Source organism: Podarcis muralis, chromosome 5 (genome assembly GCF_964188315.1).
Source record: "Podarcis muralis chromosome 5, rPodMur119.hap1.1, whole genome shotgun sequence".
NCBI lineage: Eukaryota > Metazoa > Chordata > Lepidosauria > Squamata > Lacertidae > Podarcis > Podarcis muralis.
Window position 1 is genome coordinate 54,564,887 of NC_135659.1, and position 22,032 is coordinate 54,586,918.

The window sequence follows — 22,032 nt, forward strand, 5'->3', positions numbered from 1 at the left end:
GGGGGATGTGATCGGCTGAGAACCTCAGGAAGGAAATGGTGGTAGCACCCTGGCCAGCTACTAGCTGGCCTCCTCCCAGACAGGAGTGTGGGGTGCTGGGCAGACTCTCAAGCACCCTTCCTTCCCTGTGGCCTGCTGGCATGTTCCTTTGCTGCTCCACCAGCCTCATCCTGCCCCCACCTGCCTGCCTTCTTCGTTTACAACCAGTCCAGGAGGTGGGGCTTACCGTCAGCTTCCTCCTCTTTAGTCTCAGCGCTGCCATTGCAGAAGTCAGCAGGGAGGAGGATGGGGGCAACATTAGAAGTAGTTGGCTCTGCCAGGCATTCTCTGTGGTGTCACTGACTGTTGGGCCCTACCTGCCCCAACGGGCAGCAACCACCACTGAACTGGAGGCATGGAGTTGGTGGGCAAGGCTCCAGGCTCCAGGGGGTGACTGGCCTTCATATAGCAAGAGCTCCCAGAGGGTTGTGGCTGGTTCACTGTATGGTTTCTACTCACACAGCTCATGCGGACAAATGCAATGCATGCACAGAGTAATTACAGACCGAGCCAGCAACCGCTCCTGTAATTGTTGCAGCTGGGAAGTCACCACCTTTGTTTATCTCTCATTGTACCCGCCTGGGGATGGTTGCGTGGGCAGAGACGGCATTACGTGAATCGACCCTTGGCACCTGGAGGGTTTAGGTGGCTGCCTCCCCAGCCAGGGGCCAAAAGAAACATCTGCCCTGTGCTTGCTTCATCCTTTGAACTTAATGAGTAGCTTCATTTTACTGGTGACTTTTAAAGGGAAGCTGAGCTGGCGCTGTGCATCCAGAGCATTAAAATGTACAGGAGAGGAGGAGCTTCCGATTTAAAGTGGTGGTGGGGGGAATTGCATGGTTGAGCCAGTCAGATCATCACTCTACCAAGTTTCACTACAAAAAACAACCACCATATACTGTATTTTTCCATCTATAAGACTAGGTTTTTTCCCTAATAAATAATGTCAAAAATTAGGGGGCGTCTTATACACAGATACATCTCCCCCCATTTTCTTAAATATGAGTCCCCCCAAATAGGGGGTGTCTTATACATGGGGGCGCCTTATAGATGGGAAAATACAGTATTTCTCACAACCCTCTGTACCAGGGGTCTTCAACCTTTAAGACAAAAAGAGCCACTTGGACCCGTTTCCGAAGGGGGGGAAAACTGGGAGCCGCAAAACCATTGTGACATTTAAAGCATGCGCGCCGCTGCCCTCCGATCTGACAGTGGGTGGGAAGGTGACGTCAGGACGGTGCGTGACTAACGCATGCACCGCCCCCATGCGATGTCACAGCCAGTACAGCGCCCGCCAAAGTGGGGAGTGTCGGGGCGCACAATGTGCCTCCTCCCCTCGCTAGTATCCGCCCCGGAGCCGCGGCAAAGGTGTAAAAGAGCCACATGCGGCTCCGGAGCCGCGGGTTGCAGACCCCTGCTCTGTACAGTATAGCAGTCTCATGTCTAAAGCAGACATCTTTAATTGACCTCTGGATTCTGCTCCTGTCGGCATTTTGGTCTAGAAAGAATATTCCAAGAGACCACTCACATTTTTTTTTATCTTGCTTATCCTTAAACCAGGACTCTGAGATAGTTCAGGTTTGTCCAAAGCAGTTTGTCCAAATGACTTCTTGTTTCAGTAGAGATTTCAGTCTCACATAGTGAATGCCCACGCTGCATTTACTGCCTCACACCTGTCTTCTTGATGCAATTAAGACAGCCTCTGTAGTTCCCTTTCCCAACTTATCAAATGCATGCGGTAGTGATACATTCCTTGATCTGTTCTAGGAGGGAGGGGAGGTTATGTGCCAGAAGTCAATCCAAGTATCTGAAGATAGGGTCACGTGTGTGCATGCATACACCTGGGAAGGCAGAACTATACAAGTGCTGTCATGTTTAGAGAAGAATGGGGGTGGAACAGTGAACTGCAGCTGCTCTTATTTCAAAACCCATCAGTTAATTGGCTCAGAATCACCCCAACTGTATGCTGATACATGCAAAGTTTTCACAAATTTCTCCCACTGTGGACCAACTGCAAATGGGGGCAAGTTCACCTTTAGCACAGCTATTGGGAGTAATCTCACAAGTCAGATCAAAATTGTGACTTGTTGCATCAATCCTTCAAACACGACACTTTTGACCACTGCCATTGATAGGGCCGCAAGTCACGGAACTGACAAAAGGCAAGCCAAGATCTGATGGGTATACGATGACCAGGCGGTGAGAGCAATAGTTGAAAACCGTGGTTCTGTTCCTTCTCCTTTCTCAGTCCAACCTGCTTTACATGCATCTTCATGTCATTTGGATGAGAACTCCGAAGCTGTCGGCAGGGTTGCTCTTTTCATAGCAGGAGAAAAGGAACCTCTGTTCCTTGCAACTCACCCAGCACCGAACAAACGCTATGCAAGAAACACATGCTTGGTTAGCTTAGCACACTCAGCTCTATTTTTTCTCACTCCTTTCGGGAGGTATGTTGTTTGCAAACTGCTGTTAACTCTGGTACATTTACCAAGTTTGGATTAACTGGGACCCCACTGCGGAGTGTGTTGGATTAACCCACCTAAGCCGTCTGATTTTCATTCTTGGTTTTGCTGGGCCGGGCCAGTTTAAAAGACCACCACCCACCTTCCAGAATTAAACAGAAGGAATTTGTCTACCATGATTGGGTAGATTTAGTCTGAGTCTCTCTCCCCCAAACTCCCCATCTTATTGCACTAGGACTGTAGCAGCAGCCAGAAAACAACAGGCAATCATCAGGGGTGATGAAATCGCGTCCCCCACCCCACCCCACCCTCCCCTCCCCCCTCAGGGCTGCAGCAAGCAGGAATGTGAATTTCCAACCCCCTTTTTTGAATTACAAATTGGAGCCTCTCCAAGCTGCTCCTTTTGTTCCTCTTTCTATTTAGTATTATTCTCCAGTGTGGCTGATCAAAGGAAGCCAGGGAGCAAGTGCTCCCAGTCAGATGGATGGAAGGCCCATGGCCATTGAAAGACTGCTCCTGCCTCTCTGGGTACCAGCTGCTCTTTCATGTGCAAAAAAAAAAGTCCATTTTGGGGGGGGGAGGGGGAGAGGTTCAAAACCAGCTATAGATTTAATAAGATCAATACTACGAGGAACATGAGCATTTAAGAAACTTTGTAAGAAATCCTCTACGGGCTTCTCCTTCTTGTAGGCCAGGCTGAATCTTCCTTTTAATTAAATGTAATACTTTGCAGATTTGTTTAGGAGGCTTTCCCAGGTAAATACGAACCAGGTAGAGGAGCCAGAAATATTTACATAATGAGAAATTACACGCCATTGTAACCCGTAATCCAAATTCACTTCAACTTTCTTGCTTGTGGTGTAAGGCAACAATTGCAGAGTTATAAGTACCCAGAGGGTAGGAGCTATGGCAGAAGGGGACATTCAGTTTTAGAGTAATGCTCTAACAGGTATCTTTTAAAAAAGAAAAAGAAAATTCATTCAGCTTAAAAGGCTTCTCAAAACAAAAACGTCTTTGGCTTCCAGAAAGCAGAAATAGTGAATGCTATTCAAAATATTCACCCCCACCTTTCCTTATATAGTTCATGACAGCTTATGCATGTAGTGAAACACAATAAAATCAGCAGTATATAAAAAAATAAAAGCCAACAATAAAACAGTATGAAGCAACTACAGTAAGAAACGCCATAAAACATCATAATAAGCCAGGGTGAAAAACCAGAAAGGCTGGGTATAAATATAGGCACAATGAGGCACTATAATCGCTCTCATATATGCGTATAACTATCTCTGCTATAGAGCTCTTTGCAAATTCACAAACTATTTCATTTTGCTGTTGAGCAACACTGCAGCACTCCGTTCACTAACTGCAGTCTAATATACTATCCATTCTTTCATATAAACCCACGCAAGAGAGGCTCCACTCTACCTCTCACTTACCTTAGAGGCGTTATTATACAAACATATATACCTGGCATGCTACTGTGCCTGGAAAACTGCTGCACTTCTCCAGCTAAATTTATTTGCTGAAATGGGATCTTTTGCTATTGTTGTTGTTGTTAGTCATTTAGTCATGTCCGACTCTTCATGACCCCATGGACCAGAGCACGCCAGGCACTCCTGTCTTCCACTGCCTCCCGCAGTTTGGTCAAACTCATGTTTGTAGCTTCGAGAACACTGTCCAACCATCTCATCCTCTGTCGTCCCCTTCTCCTTGTGCCCTCCATCTTTCCCAACATCTATAGCCATCTTGAGGGCTGTCATATGGAAGAGGGAACAAGTTTGTGTTCTCTTGCTTTGGAGGACAGGACTCAAACCAATGGATTCAAGTTACAAGAGAGGAGATTCCAACTAAACATCAGGAATAACTTTCTGCCAGTTAAGAGCTGTTTGACAGTGGAACAGTCCCCCTCAAGAGGTTGTGGACTCTCCTTCCTTGGAGGTTTTGAAGCAAAGGCTGGATGGCCATTTGTCATGGGTGCTTTAGTTGAGGTTCCTGCATTGCAGGGAGTTGGACTAAATGACTCTTGGGACACCTTCCAACTCTAAGATTCTATGATTCCACTATTTCTGTTCTTTCAATCTAGGAAACTATTTAAGAAACTGTATTTTTTCTGCTCAGCAGCAGCATGATTAGGCACGAACAGGCTGCATCCTACACTGATTTACCTGGGAGGAAATCCTACTGAATGAAGTTGGACTTAGCAAGTAAACTGCAACTTTGGTATTTCCTCTTACCTTAATCTTAAGACCATGACTAAATGCATATTTTGTGGGTACAACATCAATCAGGGGTACCCTTTCCCCTCCCACTGTATGAGTCTAATAGAGAGTTATTGGAGAGCTAGCTATATTGTGACATACTGGTTGGTCCTGATAAACATAATTGTCTGACTCAAGGTTTCCACTCCTTATCAACCAACAGGGATTTCTTTGCCTTTTGTAATGAAAGGGAAAGCACAAATGATGGAGAAATGGTGTCTCTACTGCCACCAGCTGGTAAGACGAAAGCATGCCTCTCAAACTTACTTATAGGGGAAAATTCTGGCCCTTTTGCAGCCTCTTGCCTAAAAAGACATGGGTTGTCTCCAACGATGTTCTGCTCAGGTAGGTAGCCGTGTTGGTCTGATGCAGTCGAAAAAAATTGTCCAGTAGCACCTTACGAGATCAACTAAGTTTGTTCTGGGTATAAGCTTTTGTGTGCATGCACACTTCTTCAGATACTTCTTCAGATACTCAGAGTAGATGTAATTGGATTAATGGACCAAAATTCCCCTGGGTAGCTTAAAAGGTCCCTCCTACTGTTGATCTGATAACTTCTTTCAGATTATTGAAAAGGCTACATTAAAGGAAAGAAAATCCTTGATGATTTTTTTAAGTGCACTGGAGTGGAAGGAGTGTTTTGTTGGTCACCAGTGATGTCAGATATGGATAGGTCAACACAACCCAAAGACACATCAAAAAGGAATGGAAGTTTGGAGATGGTAGGAAATTTTCCCAGCAAGGAAATTGCTGTTTGAAGCTTGTAAAATGCTGTTTCTTCACCTCTGATATGAATGGAAGATGCCTGGACATTCCACCTTCTCCAGACAACTGCTTAGTGTGAGCTAATTGCTCAACTCCTATTTACCTTTGTGTCTTCTCTCCAAAGAGGAACCCTGTGCATTCTCATATAGGTAACCTGAACAGTTAAGAGGGTAGGATTGAAATTCCAGATTGATAAGGAGCTGGCCAGGAAATACTCATCTATGTTAGATGAGTTCAAGTCTTTAGGACCAGATTAATTGCATCCTGGGGTGCTAAAAGCTTGGTGACATGCACTCTCAATTTCTGTCTTTCATCTGATATGGAACTCCTTTTTGCTATGCAAATTCCACAGATAATATTAAATATTACAATTTGAATGAATTAAATATCCAGAAAATTACAGATAACTGAGGTAAATGGAAGATACTGGCCAAGTTATAATGCTGACATGGAAGTACTGCACAAATGTATTTGAAGGCATACAGCTAATAGGCCAGTACTTACACAAAACAAAAAGTTGGGTTCTATTAACCTGCATTTCATATCTGCAAACTATGGCCTCTTACACATCTGTGTAAAACAGTCCGCTTCATATGTGAGCAGATACAAGTAATGTTGTTAAAGGAATCCAAGAAATACAGAAGTCATAAAATAAAACTGAGAAAAGCATCATTTTTTTTCAATGCTTGCTTTATTCACTGAGTGCCACCATATCAGGTAAAATCCTATGACTATGCAAAGACTGTCTTTACAGTAAAACGCCACATGCCTATACTTATTTTCCCTTTTGATCTTTGCTTTATCCCAGTGTTGCTTCTGCTCAGCAGAGATTTTCAGCAAATAAACATGATATAGCAGTTTGTTCCCTCTGCTTGGATTTGCAACTAGGGGTTTGAATAGAAACTGTTTCCATGGATAATTAACATAATGTAAGACATACAGACTTCTGGGGAACTGGTCAGCACCTCTAGTGCTTTCCACATTCAATGTGAAAACAAACACCAGTGGATCCTCAGAGCCAGCATGGGAAGGAACATCTTCCCAGGCTACAGAGGGTGGAAGCCGAGATGGAAAAAAGTAACTTGCCCATGGTGACAGGAGGGATGAGACAAAGCAGGAATTCATATCCAGGACCCCCTGCAGCTTTATGCACTAAACTGTGCAATCTCAGAAAAAGTGACACATAGATCCCTTTTAGGGACTGTTCACATCCATGTTCTGCATCTTTCCTTCCAGTGCACAGTCCCCACCAGCCGATTTCTTTTTGCTTCCCTCATGCTGTTTCTTCTGCTTCTTGGAAAGTTCCTGATCAATAGGAGCAGGTTTTACAAATTTTATCATTTCTTTCAGGCCTAAAAGGAGGAAGAAGGCAGAGCAAGATAACAGAGTGAACACTTCTACAAAGGAAGTATCAACAAGAATCCTCCCCTTCTGTTCTCACACATCACACCAATTTTACACACCAAGTCACCTTGATTAATTTACCCCATGTCCTTGAACAAAGTAAAGTAGGCAGGTGTTAGGGACAGCACACCTGAGCTTACCCACCCTTTTCCAGCCAAGGACCAGAGAGACCCACCTGCATCCTCTTACATACTGCTCCTAAACTGGTGGTGATGCTCTTGGGCACAAAGCTAGCACTCAAAATAAGTATGACAGAACTTTTGAAATGTTATGTGTCAGTAAAAATAGCAACTGTAATGAATTCTCTGTTTAGTGTCAAGAGAAGAAACAATGCAAGTCATACGCGATATAACCCTTTAGACAGGAGGAAATCGTCACAATTGTTTTATGAGTTGAGGAGAGTTGTTAGGCTCAGACAACAAGGACGATTAGATGGTATAAAATACACAATTATGGATAGCTATGGGGAGGGAGAGGGCAACAAGCATTTTCCTTTTATTACCTGGCGGCATGAAGTCCCTTAATTTCTCTGGTACAATGATTCCTTCCTCTGTCTGGTAATTCTCAAGGATGGCACATATAGCACGTGTTGTAGCACACATCGTGGCATTGAGCATATGCACAAACTCCACCTTTGAGGGCAGAACATTTCATGTTCTTAGTATTCTCCAGCAAGTAAAAGCAGCAGCACGAAAACACATTTTTGAAGAGGATAAATACCATCTCCAAAATAACCATTCCAATAAACCTAATCTGTCATTCTGTTACTCAGTCATCTGAAAAGGCAGAGCCTTCAGTCTAATAAAGAGTTGTTCCAATTTAGGGACACTACAACTAACATTTTCTAGCTTAACCAATCGCTCTGCAACAGACTTCCTTATCTAAACATTTTAGAAGCAGCAAGGTAGATTGCACTGTAGATTGAACTAGATAACATCCTCCTTTTCTGTGATAATTGTGAGAATGAAAATAACTGAGTAAATGTGTTTGTACGAATGTTGGTTTGTTTACTAATGTCCAATATCTGAACACCAAGTAACTATTAGGGGTTGTTTGACTTCACTGGATACAACTTCTGTCTTTCAAATAAATAAAAAATCTAAAAAAGAAAAGGAAAGCCCAATGATTATTCATTCTTCAGGTTTCCATTTCTACACTCTTCGTAATTTTAAGGGATTTAATTTTTTTACTTTTTTCAAGAAAGCAATCCTAGGGCTCCTTGGCAGCAGTCAGTAATTCTCAACTGGCAAGTGGACCATTCTCAAACTGGTCACTTCCATGGCAGCATCACAGAAGAAGTAGTGAGACAAAATGACAGGCAGAAAATCTGGATCTTTATGGGAAATTATGGAAATTAACAGGGCCTTTCCAATTTTTGTTAGATCTCCAGAATCAACATCACTGCCAACTTGTCTCCCTAGCAAGGACTCAAAGTTGCAACCCTATTGGGACAATCAACTCAGATGGTGAATAGAAAAAACATATCAGACTAAAGCAAAAAGGCAGATGTTTTCCTGAAGGCTACAGTGGGTAACTAGCAGCACCTTCTTAAGAACCCAAATCATTATTTAACTAGAACACCAGTATATTGTAAAAGATGCACTGGGAGAATTGTATGTGTAAAATATACAAAGCAGCCTACTTTGTCCATCATCTTCTTAGTTTGTCCATAACGGATCCGCAGCCGACGTGCCTGGTAGTCAGTGCAGTTTGAGCAAGAAACAAGTTCACGGAAAGCTCCTGAACCTGGGAACCATGCCTCCAAGTCCAACTTCTTACTGGCAGCATGATTCAAGGAACCTGTAACAACATGAGGTGGCATTTAGGTACTGATTCAGTGTTCTAATAATGGGAACTGAAAGATGTGCCTTTCTCACCCCTCTCATAGTTTTGGATACAGAATGAAACCAAGAGTAACAAGGAGATCTGTGGTCATTTTCCTCAATTAGAATGTGTGTTAGTCTGGACAATAAACATGAGTACATGGCTGCATGCTGAGATACTACAGGTCTTACAGTTAGAGCAAATAAATCCTGATACAAACGACCAGAGATTACTGGCTGTCAGGTGCAATTGTGTGCACACTTTCTAGGGTGCAGGCCACAATGAACACTACAGTGGTGCCTCGCAAGACGAAATTAATTCGTTCCGCAAGTTTATTCTTCTTGCGAGTTTTTCGTCTTGCGAAGCACGGTTTCCCATAGGAATGCATTGAAAATCAATTAATGCGTTCCTAGGGAAACCGCTTGCCAGGCTGGCGGTGCGGAGAAGGGCTTTTCTCCCCACCGTAAGCCTTCAGGACAGGTACGGGAACAGAGGGGAAGGCGCGCAGCGCTTTCCCTCTGTTCCCGGGGCTTGCGTGGGAGGAGGGTTTTTCCTCCCCACCGCCAACATTCAGAACAGCATTCTGAATGTTGGCGGTGGGAAGGAAAACCCTCCTCCCACCCCAAGTCTTCAGGAAAGCCATCCGAAGCCGGGCGGCGGGAGAAGGTGTCCCCGCCCCCCCGCCCGGCATCGGAGCTTCGTTCCGATGGCGGGCGGTGGGAGAACGCGTCCCGCCCCCCTGCCCGGCATCGGAACGAAGCTCCGATGGCGGGCGGCGGGAGGAGGTGTCCCCGCCCCCCCGCCCGGCATCGGAGCTTCGTTCCGATGGCGGGCGGCGGGAGAACGCGTTCCCGCCCCCCCGCCCGGCATCGGAGCTTCGTTCCGATGGCGGGCGGCGGGAGAACGCGTCCCCGCCCCCCCGCCCGGCATCGGAGCTTCGTTCCGATGGCGGGCGGCGGGAAAACGCGTCCCCGCCCCCCCGCCCGGCATCGGAGCTTCGTTCCGATGGCGGGCGGCGGGAGAACGCGTCCCCGCCCCCCCGCCCGGCATCGGAGCTTCGTTCTGATGGCGGGCGGCGGGAGGAGGTCCGAGGACAGTGGGGAAGACACGCTGCGCTTCCCCGCTGTCCCGGAGATTTCCCTATGGGCTTTCGTCTTGCGAAGCAAGCCCATAGGGAAAATCGTCTTGCGAAGCAACTCGCAAACGGAAAACCCTTTCGTCTAGCAGGTTTTCCGTCTTGCGAGGCGTTCGTCTTGCGGGGTACCACTGTACAAATTATTTGGGGGGTATATACAAACCTGAGACAATATTCACAATATGATAAGGGATGCCCAGAGATTGATAGAACTCTTCAGCAGTTGCAATCATCTCATCAAACATCTCCCAAGACTTGTTATCATGAGGTGATGCGTAGACAAATTGCTCAATCTGGAAAGGGTCAAAAGCAGAAACTTCAGAGCAGGAAACAAAAAACAAAAGAGTAACAATCCTTCATAGACACGAAGAGGAATTTGAATCCCAGAATATAATAATTATACTGTTCTGTGACTTCTGTGACTTAACATCAACCCCTAAAATCAGTTCCTTTGAGAACAATGCTGGATTCCCAAGATTTTGACAGCATGAAAAGTCGGGGGGAGGGAAACCCTGCAAATTTTACTAAAGATATCCTTACCAAGAAAAAACAATGAAATAAAACTTCTGAACACAATCATAAAATGGAGGTGAATGTAACTCAATAGCCTAATGCAACCAAACACAACTTTCAGTTACCAAACATAAATCAGCTTCTAAGTACTACTGAGACAGAGAAAAATAGCTATCGGCCTCCTACTGAATACAGTGGTGCCCCGCAAGACGAATGCCTCGCAAGACGGAAAACCCGCTAGACGAAAGGGTTTTCCGTTTTGGAGGTGCTTCGCAAAACGAATTTCCTATGGGCTTGCTTCGCAAGACGAAAATGTCTTGCGAGTTCCTGCAGGGTTTTTTTCCTCCCCCCCCCCCCTTTTCCCCAAGCCGTTAAGCCGCTTATCAGCTGATCCGCTAAGCCGCTTAACAGCTGATCCGCTAAGCCACTAAGCCGCTAATAGCGCTAATCCGCTAATGGGCTTGCTTCGCAAGACGAAAAAACCGCAAGACGAAGAGACTCGCGGAACGGATTCTTTCCGTCTTGCGAGGCACCACTGTATAAACAACACTTTCAGTTACCATAAACTGTTACAGAGGAACACCAATTTCATTTCAATTGCCCAAAATATTTCAACAATGCAAACTTCTTCAACGGCACATCGCTGAAAAACACACACTATCTGGGGATTGACTCAAGCGAAGTCATTGTGTGAGTGGAACAACTTCTGATCAGGCAACTTAACTTTCCTTCCTTCTCCTTCCCCACCCTCAAATCTGATCTGGAGGGGAGCGGGGGTTGGGGGAGGAAGAGAAGAAGGGGAAGTTCTGTTGTGTGAACAGAAATTGTCTCGTTTGTGAAATGACTAATACAACCCTGGATTAATAACTTTTGCAACTGCAATACCTTTTCAAATTGGTGCACACGGAAAATGCCTCTGGTATCACGGCCATGTGAACCAACTTCCTGGCGGAAGCAGGTAGACAGCCCAGCGTATTTGATGGGCAGGTCCTCTGGCTTAAGCCATTCATCCCTGTGCAATGCTGCAATTGGCTGTTCAGATGTAGCAATCAGGTATTTCTCATCAATAGTGTTATCATCGCTCTTCTCACTGCCTTTGCCAAGTACCTGAGAAGTAGAAAATGTTAGTCAATTAGACCAGTGCAGCAAGATGTCATGTACATAGACAAAGCTTCAGGGGACCATTCCAATGAAAGCCCTTGTGGGCTAAATTACTGGTTCACTGAATCATATAATTTCTTCTATGAATTGTTTTTCTAAGTTGTTGCTTAGCTACAACTTAGCTACATTAATTACCTTTCATATGAAAACATTTCTAACCATTCTGACCCCCAATGACAAACAGTTTAAGTACTTGTGGATCAGAAAATGGGGAAGACATGGCACAATGCCTGTGATGATTAGAAACAATGTTAATAAAACCTTTAACCTATCAACCCAACATTCCTTTTCATTATCATAAATTATTAGCACTGACTGTGGCTGATGATAGAAATGCTTCCTAAAGAAGAGTGCAGCAATTTGAAATGAAGGACAAATATTGAAATAGTCAATTATTTGACTGAAAGTTTACCAGTAGTACTTGAAAAATTCCACATGGCTCCAGGGACAATGTGATTACACATTAAGGGAAGCAACACAAAACTTTTCTAGAAGCTTATATAAAAGGTAAAGGAACCCCTGACCATTAGGTCCAGTCATGGCAGACTCTGGGGATGCAGCGCTCATCTCGCTTTATTGGCCGAGGGAGCTGGCGTACAGCTTCCGGGTCATGTGGCCAGCATGACTAAGTCGCTTCTGGCGAACCAGAGCAGCGCATGGAAATGCCGTTTACCTTCCGGCTGGAGCGGCACCTATTTATCTACTTGCACTTTGACGTGCTTTCGAACTGCTAGGTTGGCAGGAGCAGGGACTGAGCAATGGGAGCTCACCCCGCCGCGGGGATTCAAACCGCCGACCTTCTGATTGGCAAGCCCTAGGCTCTGTGGTTTAACCCACAGCGTCACCCACGTCCCTAGAAGCTTATATAGTTTGCTACTAAAACAGTAATTTTACCCTTCCCACCTTACCTTGTAGAGCTCTTCATCAAACTGGCTTAGCTGGGCCACTTCCTGCATCACCTCTTTTCTCATGAAGAAAGGGGTATAAACAGGGGTGTAACCTTTGCTAAGCAGTGTCTGCAGGGCATACTGGATGAGAGCTTGCTCTAGAAAAACCAGGGCACCCTATAGAACAACAAAGAAGAAAGTAGGTAAGTGAATATTCTGCTCCCGAGAACCCACATTTTGAAACGGCACTGGCTGGAACATTGCATTCTGACAGTCTTCTACAGCTTAGATATTAAACAAACCACTTTGTGAAGGTGGTATTTTGGCTTTGAAAAGCAAGGTACAACTTTCAAAATGAGTAAGTTTTCTTCTGGGATCCCAATTCTCCCAGTCCTATAAATAGCAATGATTAAGAAGTTGAGTTCTCACCTTTAGAAAGTATCCTCTGCTTCCAGCAACAATGGCTCCCTTTTCTCCCTCATAGCCATCCACCATGACAACCAAGTCCACGTGAGAATACTTTTTCCTCACTGTGCAGTCTCCCCATAGCCTCTCCACTTTGTTATCTGCATCCTACCCATGTGATAAAAAGGGAGAAAGTTTTGTTCTAGGCCTTTGAACATCCCAATAGAAACAATATCAATCCAAGCCGATTATCTCATCCATGATTTAATTGTATGTGTTCATATGCACAGTCCTGGCTGGTATTTGCTTGCACAGTAGCACTTACAATTGCCAGAAGCTTCCTGCACTGCATTTGCTCTCTACTTGTGACATGCTGCCATCTGTATCCTATAGGCTGATTGAAGAGAAGGTGGTGTGTGGGTTTGCTCTGCCCTGGTGAAGGGGCTGAGATGCAGAGGAAGCAAGGAATAGATCTGATGGTCTTTTAGTCTCCTGCAGGGCTGTCACAGAAGCACCCAGCAACTCTCTTAAGTGCTTTCAAAATTACTACTTGCCAACAACTGGAATGAGTATGACGTCTCCATAGCAACATTCTTAGGCAATTATTCCAATGCAAAATCCAACCAGCCCAGTATTATATCAGACTCACTTAATAGTATTATTAAACAAAAAATTGTCTTGTTGGACAAATGGTTGGTTCCAAGCCACACATCATGGGTAGGATTCACCGAAGGGGCCCTGTCAGTGGAAGCCCAAGGCAGGGGCTTTCACTTGCACAATGGGCCTTCCTATTGCATGAGACCTGCACCCCCCGAAATTGTCTCAGGGGGTGGATGGGTGTCAGGAGAACCACCAGAATAGCACACGGGGGAGGGGAGACTGTTCCACCTGGCAGGTTGATATGCTTGGACAGATGCGACATTTGTAATACCATGATGTTGAATTCCAGCCTAAGTCTGTTTCCCATACATTTCCTAAACAAGATCAGGGTTTTGTGCTAATTTGGGATTTTTTTTTCCATTTGTGACTTTCTTTTCTATGGGGAAAACTGTTTTAGAATACAAATTGCATAAACTTCTCAACCTCCTCACCTAGGATTTACTGTCTCGCACCCTCAGGATTTTATACCTTCAGGTTGCCGTCTCCTCACCCTACCAGCAGGACAGTTTAATAGTGATGCACAAGGCTGTGACAACCAAACCACACACAGTCTCTCATGCACATTTATATAAAAGTGTGGAATTTGCTCCTACCTCATCATTACTGATTGGCACAGAGGGATGAAGGAGATTTCCAATTTCTCTGAGGTTTTCAAACCGCTCTGCCTCCAGCTTCAAGCGCTCTTCATCACAGTTCAGTATTGCTTCATCAATTAGAAGACGAACTTTCTTTATTTGGCTTACTTGAAGACCCTGAAACACAAAAGTGGGCCTAATATAAGAAAAGAATAATATCTTGTGAAAATAAACACATCCATTTTTGGGAAACCCTAATTCTATCAACTTCAGTTTCACATTTCAGCCGGTGGTCTAGCATCACCAAGAACCAATGTTGGTTCTATGGAACTCAGGGTAAAAGGCAATACCTGGTTTACTACCAGCAGAAGCTCAGATAAGATCTTTGGCTCACACATGGAAAGCCTCATCAAGGACTAGCTTTGCATTATGCATTACAGACATTTAAGTCTTAGAGTGGCACAAATTGGGGGCCAAAGGACAAGACAATGTTTGGTTGATGAAGTTTCTGATCCAAAACTCATGTAAGCACAGTATCCCGTGCAAGAATGCTTTGTGCTACTGCTCAGTTTTTATTATCATAACAGAAGATTGAGCTCCGCAATAAAATACCATACAGTGGAGGGCTTCTGTTCAGGACCACAGCAAGCCAGCCATGTCTTTTTCCAAGATACTCCATTCCACCGCCACCCTGCTAACTGTCAGCATTTTGTGCCCACTGAACAAGCTTGGTCCTCACTGGGATGCTCTGGGGTTCCTTCCCATACATCCCGTCCTGCCATGCCCTCACTTTTTGAGACATCTGGAAACCTTGGTGTTTTCCAAAGCCTGCTGGTGCTTCTCTCTTGTGCATGGACAATGCTGTTTTGGCTGTATTAAGTACCTACACTCAGAAAGCATGTTTGCTATTAGTATATATAGGATCTTTCTCACTTCAGAGTGTGCTTGCTAACAAAAGGTGCCAATTGGCATGCGAAGCCTTCTATCTATCTTCTTCACCATTTTTCTGCTTTTATGGCAAAATGAGTAAAGCAACAAGAAGCATGGCAAATAGTTTACTTATTAAAATCCTCTACCAACACATTTTATTCCTATTGTCAGGGTGCTTACTAGTCAAATGCAAAATAAAGCAATAATTAAAATAATGTAACCAACAAATATCAGGAGAAAAACAACAATCCAAAACAACAACCCTATAAAAAAACCCAGAGGTATAAAATACTTTGGCTTGTCACTGAAAGGAATAAAATGAGGAAGCAAGTTCTAGGGCAGAGGTCCGCTATCACAGTACAGTAGAGCTGAACATACAATAGATGGTAAATTAACTGCTGTTGGATATACAGCTTTTATAGTATCTGTAGTAGCAGCTGCAAGGCTGCAGTGTGAGGGAGAAATTCTGTGACTTGTGGAGTTATCAAAATGGCAGAAGATGTATGCCCAGCAGCTGGTGCCTGGACAAATGATTGTGCAAGGCAGGAGGCTTAGCTTCTTATTCTTTTTTTACTACAGCTGCACAGACAGTACAAGCTGAGCTTCCTACTGAATCACTGCATTGGCTTATTCTACACCCAGAGAAGCAGCTGCTGCTGGGACAATAGCAAGTATGAAATCTCTGTGATGATCTATTGCTTGATAGTAAACACACATCCTTTAAAAAAAATATTGTTACACTTATATCAAGCTTTTCTCTAAGGACCACCAGGTGGTGTACATGTTTCTCCTTCACCATTTTATATTCAAAACAACCCTATGAAGTAAGTTATACTGTGAGATAGTGGTGGCCCAAAGTCACCCCATTATAAATTGTTTCAGTAGCATAAGAGGACATTGTTTTTAGCTCAGTGCTCACACTTTAAGTGCTTTTCACATGACAGTCGAATATAATCCAAAATCTTCCCAATGTTATTTTAGAATTAATTTGAGGCACCCAAAAAAACATTTTTAGGTTTCTCTGGACCACCAGCATAACAACTGTACTGAATACAGGTTAACAGTTCAACAAAATGTGTCTGGCTATATATGGAAGCAGAAGTATAGTATACACAACAGATTCAGTCCTCAATCTCTCAGAAACAAAGTTAAGGAATAAATATGTTCCAAAAATCCTCAATTTTTTATTATAAACTTATTTATTACAACATAATTATCATCTATACAAACATTCTGATACATAATAAAACCTTAATGGGCCAAATCCTAGACAACATAAGGAAGACACAATACTTCTCTTTAAACTACAATTGCAAACAACTGTCCTGAATAAATAATTTGTTATTCTTCAATATAGCTTTCTTCAATACAAACTTTTCTAGGCCAATTAATAAAACCAAAATTCTTTATCTTTTCCCCTACAGATTCAAAGCTCCTGGTGTATGTGCATACACTCATACAGGGAACCTATATACTTTCCATCCTGGGGCAAATAGGAGCTTTGGGGAGGAAAGCAAGAATTTAGTTAGGAAACGGTGCAGAGGGAAATGGTTAAACAATTTCCTTTAGCATTGTTTCCACAATCAAATTCCTTCCACAGACTCCTTTGATCAAAAAAATGCATCAGGAGACCCGGCTGCAGATCTCCTGACATCTTATCTAGTTTGGTCCTTACTCTAACATAGGCTCCTACATTTTCACTCACTATGCTAGGGTAAATAAGCCGTCACTGTTGGCAAGTATAGTGGCCTGAGTTTTATTCCCAGGTTGACATGTGGGGGTCATCCCAGCAGTTATGTAGCAAATCCACTCCTTCCTGAGCTCCAAGACTTGGAGGAACGCTGGGAATAGTTTGGCTCCAATGCTGCCAAGCCAAATGGTCCACACAGAGCTGAACCAGCCATGCCACCCCCCTCTGTTCTACAGCAGGAAGGGGAGATGAGGAGCTTCCTAAACCTCAGCATCCATAGCCACTTGACTGAGCAGTGGACAACAGGCAAGCCTCGCAGTTCTCTTGCCCATGAGAAAAGGATGAACTAGCAGAGTGAGGGGCAAATAGATCCACCCCTCCTCACAAAATTGTATTTCAGCTCAGGGTATAAGAGAGGTGAAAAAACACACTTTAAAAACCACTAGCTAACCTGCATAGGGAGAGAATTACCACAGCTCCAACATTAGTGTTTAGTGGGTAACTGAACAATTAATATAGCGCAACGGAACAAAAGAATCAGAATGCAATTAACATATTTTCTTGTTCACACACGCTCCTCACCCAATCTGAAGCTGCTCAAGTGAAATGTGTGAGGGGGAAAGCAAACACCAGAGTATATTTCACAAATACAATACACTGCAAACCAGTGAATGGTCAAATAAGAAACTCGTTGAAAATAACTTACTGCTAAGATGTCTGCTGTAAGTTCATCGAGATTTTGTGCATTTTCTGGTATGTGGTCATCATTTCCTACTGGCTCTTTTTTCTATATATGTAGAAATACAAAAAAAAAGCAATCAATCGGTAAATAAAAAAGTGATAGAACAAAAATATTCTACAAATGCAGCTTGAAGGACAACCTGCCTAGATCACTGGTTTCCATTTCCTCGTAAAGATTATAAAATATCCATCATACATATCATTGCCATGTTCTCTCTCAGCAATTCCTGGAGTGCTCTAATGTGGGTGAGGAGAACAGAATGACCAATTCAAAGTTCCACTTGGTCATGACTAAACTAAGGGCTCTGTGCAAGGAAGCCCCTCTTCATATACACAATTCCATTTTTGCCACCATCAGAGTGCTCTGAAACAGGTGGAATATTACAATCTGCTCTTCATGGCAGTGCAAAGAACTTTGTGCAGAGGCAGCCTCTGATGCCATCATTTCCATTCTAAAGCCCTGCAAGCTTGAGGAGTAAAACTGGAGAGAGGAAGAAGTAGAAGAAGAAGAGTTTGGATTTGATATCCCGCCTTTCACTCCCCTTCAGGAGTCTCAAAGCAGCTAACAATCTCCTTTCCCTTCCTCCCCCACAACAAACACTCTGTGAGGTGAGTGGGGCTGAGAGACTTCAAAGAAGTGTGACTGGCCCAAGGTCACCCAGCAGCTGCATGTGGAGGAGCGGAGACGCGAACCCGGTTCCCCAGATTACGTGACTACCGCTCTTAACCACTACACCACACAGGATGGGGGTGGGGGAGGAAATAAAGAGTTCCAATGGATGTTATTGGTCTCTGTGTGTGGCGTATGCGTGTCCTGCATGCCTGTGCAGGGATGATGGTGTACATGCCCATTTTAGCCACACCCACTTTTACTTTGGCCATGCTGACCTTGCAGGCATGGTCAAAAGGTAATGCAGCCTTTGGGCAGAAGAGGGTAGCCACCCCTGCAGTAAAGAAACAGATCTGGTATCACCCTTTATTTTTTCAACACAGTATCAATTGGAAATAAAACTGGAAAAGTACTCTTTCAGAAGTGTTAAATTAATAATTTGGAGATACTAAATCCACTTCATAAGTAAAAGAGAAGGCCTGTCTCCTGATCCTGCCAACACGTGTGGGCCCACACTATCATTACATGCCCATTTGTGGAACTTCCTCTCATTAGAGGCAATGTTATCCCACTCTTTACTTAAAATGCAATTCTTTTCTCAGGGATTTAGCTGCAAGGATTAAAGTCTTAGTATCTGTATTTTACAACTGCTACTGAGGGCCCAGAGGTTTGTTATTTTATTGTATTTATATATGTGTTGTACGCTCCCCTCAGATTCTGTGTATGAAAGGCAGTTTGAAAGTCCAGTCAATAAATAAAACTCGCTTTCCCCTCACCCAGTCAGTTCTAAGCGATTCTATCTCATTCCTTGGTGGGAGGGAATCAGACTGTGATCCTAAGATGATAGTGGGCTCAATTCAGCTTGACAGCCTCTTTGTGTTTTAGTGTTCTGTAATATTAAAATTAATAGTATAGTTGAGCATGCTGCCTCATCATCATCCTCTCAGACATACCACTTTTCTTCTGGACAGCTCCCAATCTGTCAAGTCATCTATTTCCCTAATGACATTTTTCATGCCACTGATTGAACTCTACATCTTTTCTAGCACAGTTAATCACAAAACATAATGGCATACATCATAGTGGCTTTGATAACCAATCAGAAGCTGTGATTCCAATAAATCGTACCTTCATTTTCTCGCCTATAGTTTTGCTGCAAAGGTTCTTCAGTTTGTTCAGATTGTCTGCACGGAATCTGCCTGGAAGGAAAACATTTGAAAAAATGCTAAGAGGCGTCTACATTTAAAGGCTAAGTTTCTACACAAAATCATAAGTCTATTGAACTATCTGGCGGCTGCGGCTGCTGCTACTATGGGTGTAGCACAGATTAAAATACATTCATTCTGTTAAACTGAAGATTTTATCTTATATTATGCATGATACTGCGCAAAAGTTACAATACCCAGATAACCTCTAAGAAAGGATAGTAGTTTGTAAAGTATTATGGGAAGTGATGGCATATAGGGTACTTTTACTCATTTAATGTCAGCAAGAAGATGCAATTCAGAGGCCTGCAAATACAGAACACTCCCACTACCAAAGGAAGCAGCTTCTGATGCTGAACACTCATTATGATTTTTGAATGGTACAGTAAAATGAAGTTTAGAGTAAATTGAATATCTCATATTTATTTTAGTTGTTATTGTTGCTGGATATATATATTTGAAAGTATTGCTCATCCTACTTCCAGAATTTCCATATACAGACAGCAGGCAACGCTGTACTTGATGGCAATGCTTTACTTGAAAACTGTTAAAGGTCTTGGCAAATCACTTAATGATTTTTCTGCTCATTACAGTAACTTAAACACACACTGATAGATGCTGTATAACTTTTAATTCTATAATGATGGCTTCTTTAATTTATTATATCTTGTATTTTATTGTACTACAATTTGAATTCTATATCATTTCATAGACTCTTCACCACCCGCATACTGGAGATATTGAAAATGAAGTCTAGGAGAGATGATTTGGGGCATAGGATCATATAGTGCACCTCCATCTGACTCTAAATGAGTAGCAGTGGTCTCAGGCACCTGACGTGACAGGCCCATTCCATTTCCCCCCACTCATTTTCTGGTTAGAGGGAATAAAGCACATCTTTCACCGCAGGCAATATTACCAATGCTTTGTCACAATGTAAAGCACAATGTAAAAAGCATTTAACACAAGTTATCAAAATCGCTGGCAAGGAAACATGCACACAGAAAATGAAGCAGTGCTGCGGCTGATATGAGCTCTAGCGTGCCAGAGTCACTTTCTATGATGCTGGTTACAGCAGGATTGCATCAGACTAGGCAGCACCAATGCCTGAACAGCATCCTGCCAAATCGCAAGCCCGTCCATTTAAAGGGCAATGCAGCTGTGAAACACCAGAGAGGACGGCGAAAAGAGGAAAACCCTAATTGGGAAATACAATTAAAACAACAACACCCTACACTTGGGGGGGGGGGCGTTTGTCCAGAAGACAGATGGGAGCGTCCTGAAGCCCTCTGAAGGGATGTTTCAAAAGAGCCACTCCAAACCTGCCCTTCGACCGGGGCCTAGAAATAAAGCAGCAGCAGCAAAGACCCCGTTGGCCGCAGGGTCATCTCTCCCCGTTGGACCTCATGGCCGGGGAGCGGGGAGTGAGAGAGAGAGAGGTCTGTGTGCCCATTCACACGACGGCGTGGAGGGAAGAGACGGCCGTGAGGAGCCCCTTTCTTCTCACGGGCCTCACCCCTCATCCCTCGCCGGACGCCACCGAGGCGAGGGGTTCAAACGCGGCTCCTCACAGAGGCAGCGTGAAAGAGGTTCAAGGAAGAAACGTGAGGATGGGGAGACACGTGTCGGGGTCGCAAAGGCTCTCTTAGGGTGGACTGCTGGGGCGTCGCTCTTTCTCTTCTCCCCCTTTCCTAACGACACCCCTACAGCCTTATCCGACACCTCACCCGCTGACACCCCCCCCCACCCTTCGCCCCACGTACATCTCCGCCAGGCCCCGTCGGCGGCCACCAGCGCGTCCACCAGCGCCGGGTCCTTGAAGCGCTTCCGCTGCGTCTCCCGCACAAGCTCAGGGTCTCCGCCTTTGTCGGCGCGGAAGAGGTCCAGGTCGAGCACCATGGCGCCGGAGGGCAGCGACTGGAAGCCGAGGGGCGAGGGAGCGGCGCCGGCTCAGGACAGAGGAAGACGCTCGACAGCCCGCCCGGCGCAAAACGACAGTAGGAAAGCCCGGCGAGGCCACGCGTGCGCACTGCGAGCGCGGACGGGCGTGGGAAAGGCGCTGCGCGTGCGCAGAAGATTCCGAGGTAAAGGAGGAGGAGCCTCGCGCAGGGCGGGCGTTGGGTGTTTAGAGCGCCACCCGGAGGGCACGCGCTAAGCGTGGCGATTGCTCAGACGGGCTGCGGGTCCTCTGCAAAGTGGAGCTGGGATGGTCCAGGCAGGCTTCCGTGCCGAGGGCGGGCTCGTCAGGGTTACAAAGCAAGACTAGCGTACAGCGCAGAAGAGAGTAAAGGAGAGCTCCAGGGCGGGCTGGTTAACATTGTACTGTAGCAGCAATTGCTAACGCTGAAGATACATAGCTGTCAACTTTCCCCTTTTCTTGCGAGGAATCCTATTCGGAATAGGGGAATTTCCCTTTGAAAAAGGGAAACGTTGACAGCTATGTTAAGGTAAGAGCCCAGTGAGGACTTGGGAACCCCCAGCTGGCTGGTTTGAGCACTGTGAGTCAAGGAGCAAGTTAGGGACACAATTCCATTATTCAGTTGTAGTGGAGCAATAAAGACAAGTTTTACCCACTGTCTGGGGATAGGCAATTTGTAGTAAGATCACAAATTTTATGGTCTTGTGTTGTTTTTTTTAGTATACCTAAAATTATTTGCTTATTAGGGGCTGCCCCACATTTTCTTCAAAAAATTGCTTTGCACAGGTAACTACCATAGTTATCAATTTTTTCAAAAGTAGGGGGTCCATAACTTGGCTTTTGAAAG

At 44.5% G+C, this 22,032-nt stretch overlaps 1 protein-coding gene across 1 annotated transcript; it reads right to left on the minus strand.

Moving 5' to 3' along the window:
- Nucleotides 1-6,199: 6,199 nt before the first annotated feature.
- On the minus strand, nt 6,200-21,301 carry SARS1 (seryl-tRNA synthetase 1). Its single transcript, XM_028733909.2, has 11 exons — nt 21,031-21,301; nt 19,191-19,261; nt 17,418-17,498; nt 14,110-14,268; nt 12,881-13,024; nt 12,473-12,628; nt 11,289-11,510; nt 10,054-10,183; nt 8,574-8,731; nt 7,434-7,563; nt 6,200-6,879 (listed from the first exon to the last, which is right to left on the minus strand). The coding sequence occupies exons 1-11, from the start codon at nt 21,164-21,166 to the stop codon at nt 6,722-6,724; spliced, it is 1,545 nt and encodes a 514-aa protein (XP_028589742.1). The 5' UTR covers nt 21,167-21,301; the 3' UTR covers nt 6,200-6,721.
- Between the last annotated feature and the right edge of the window lie 731 nt (nt 21,302-22,032).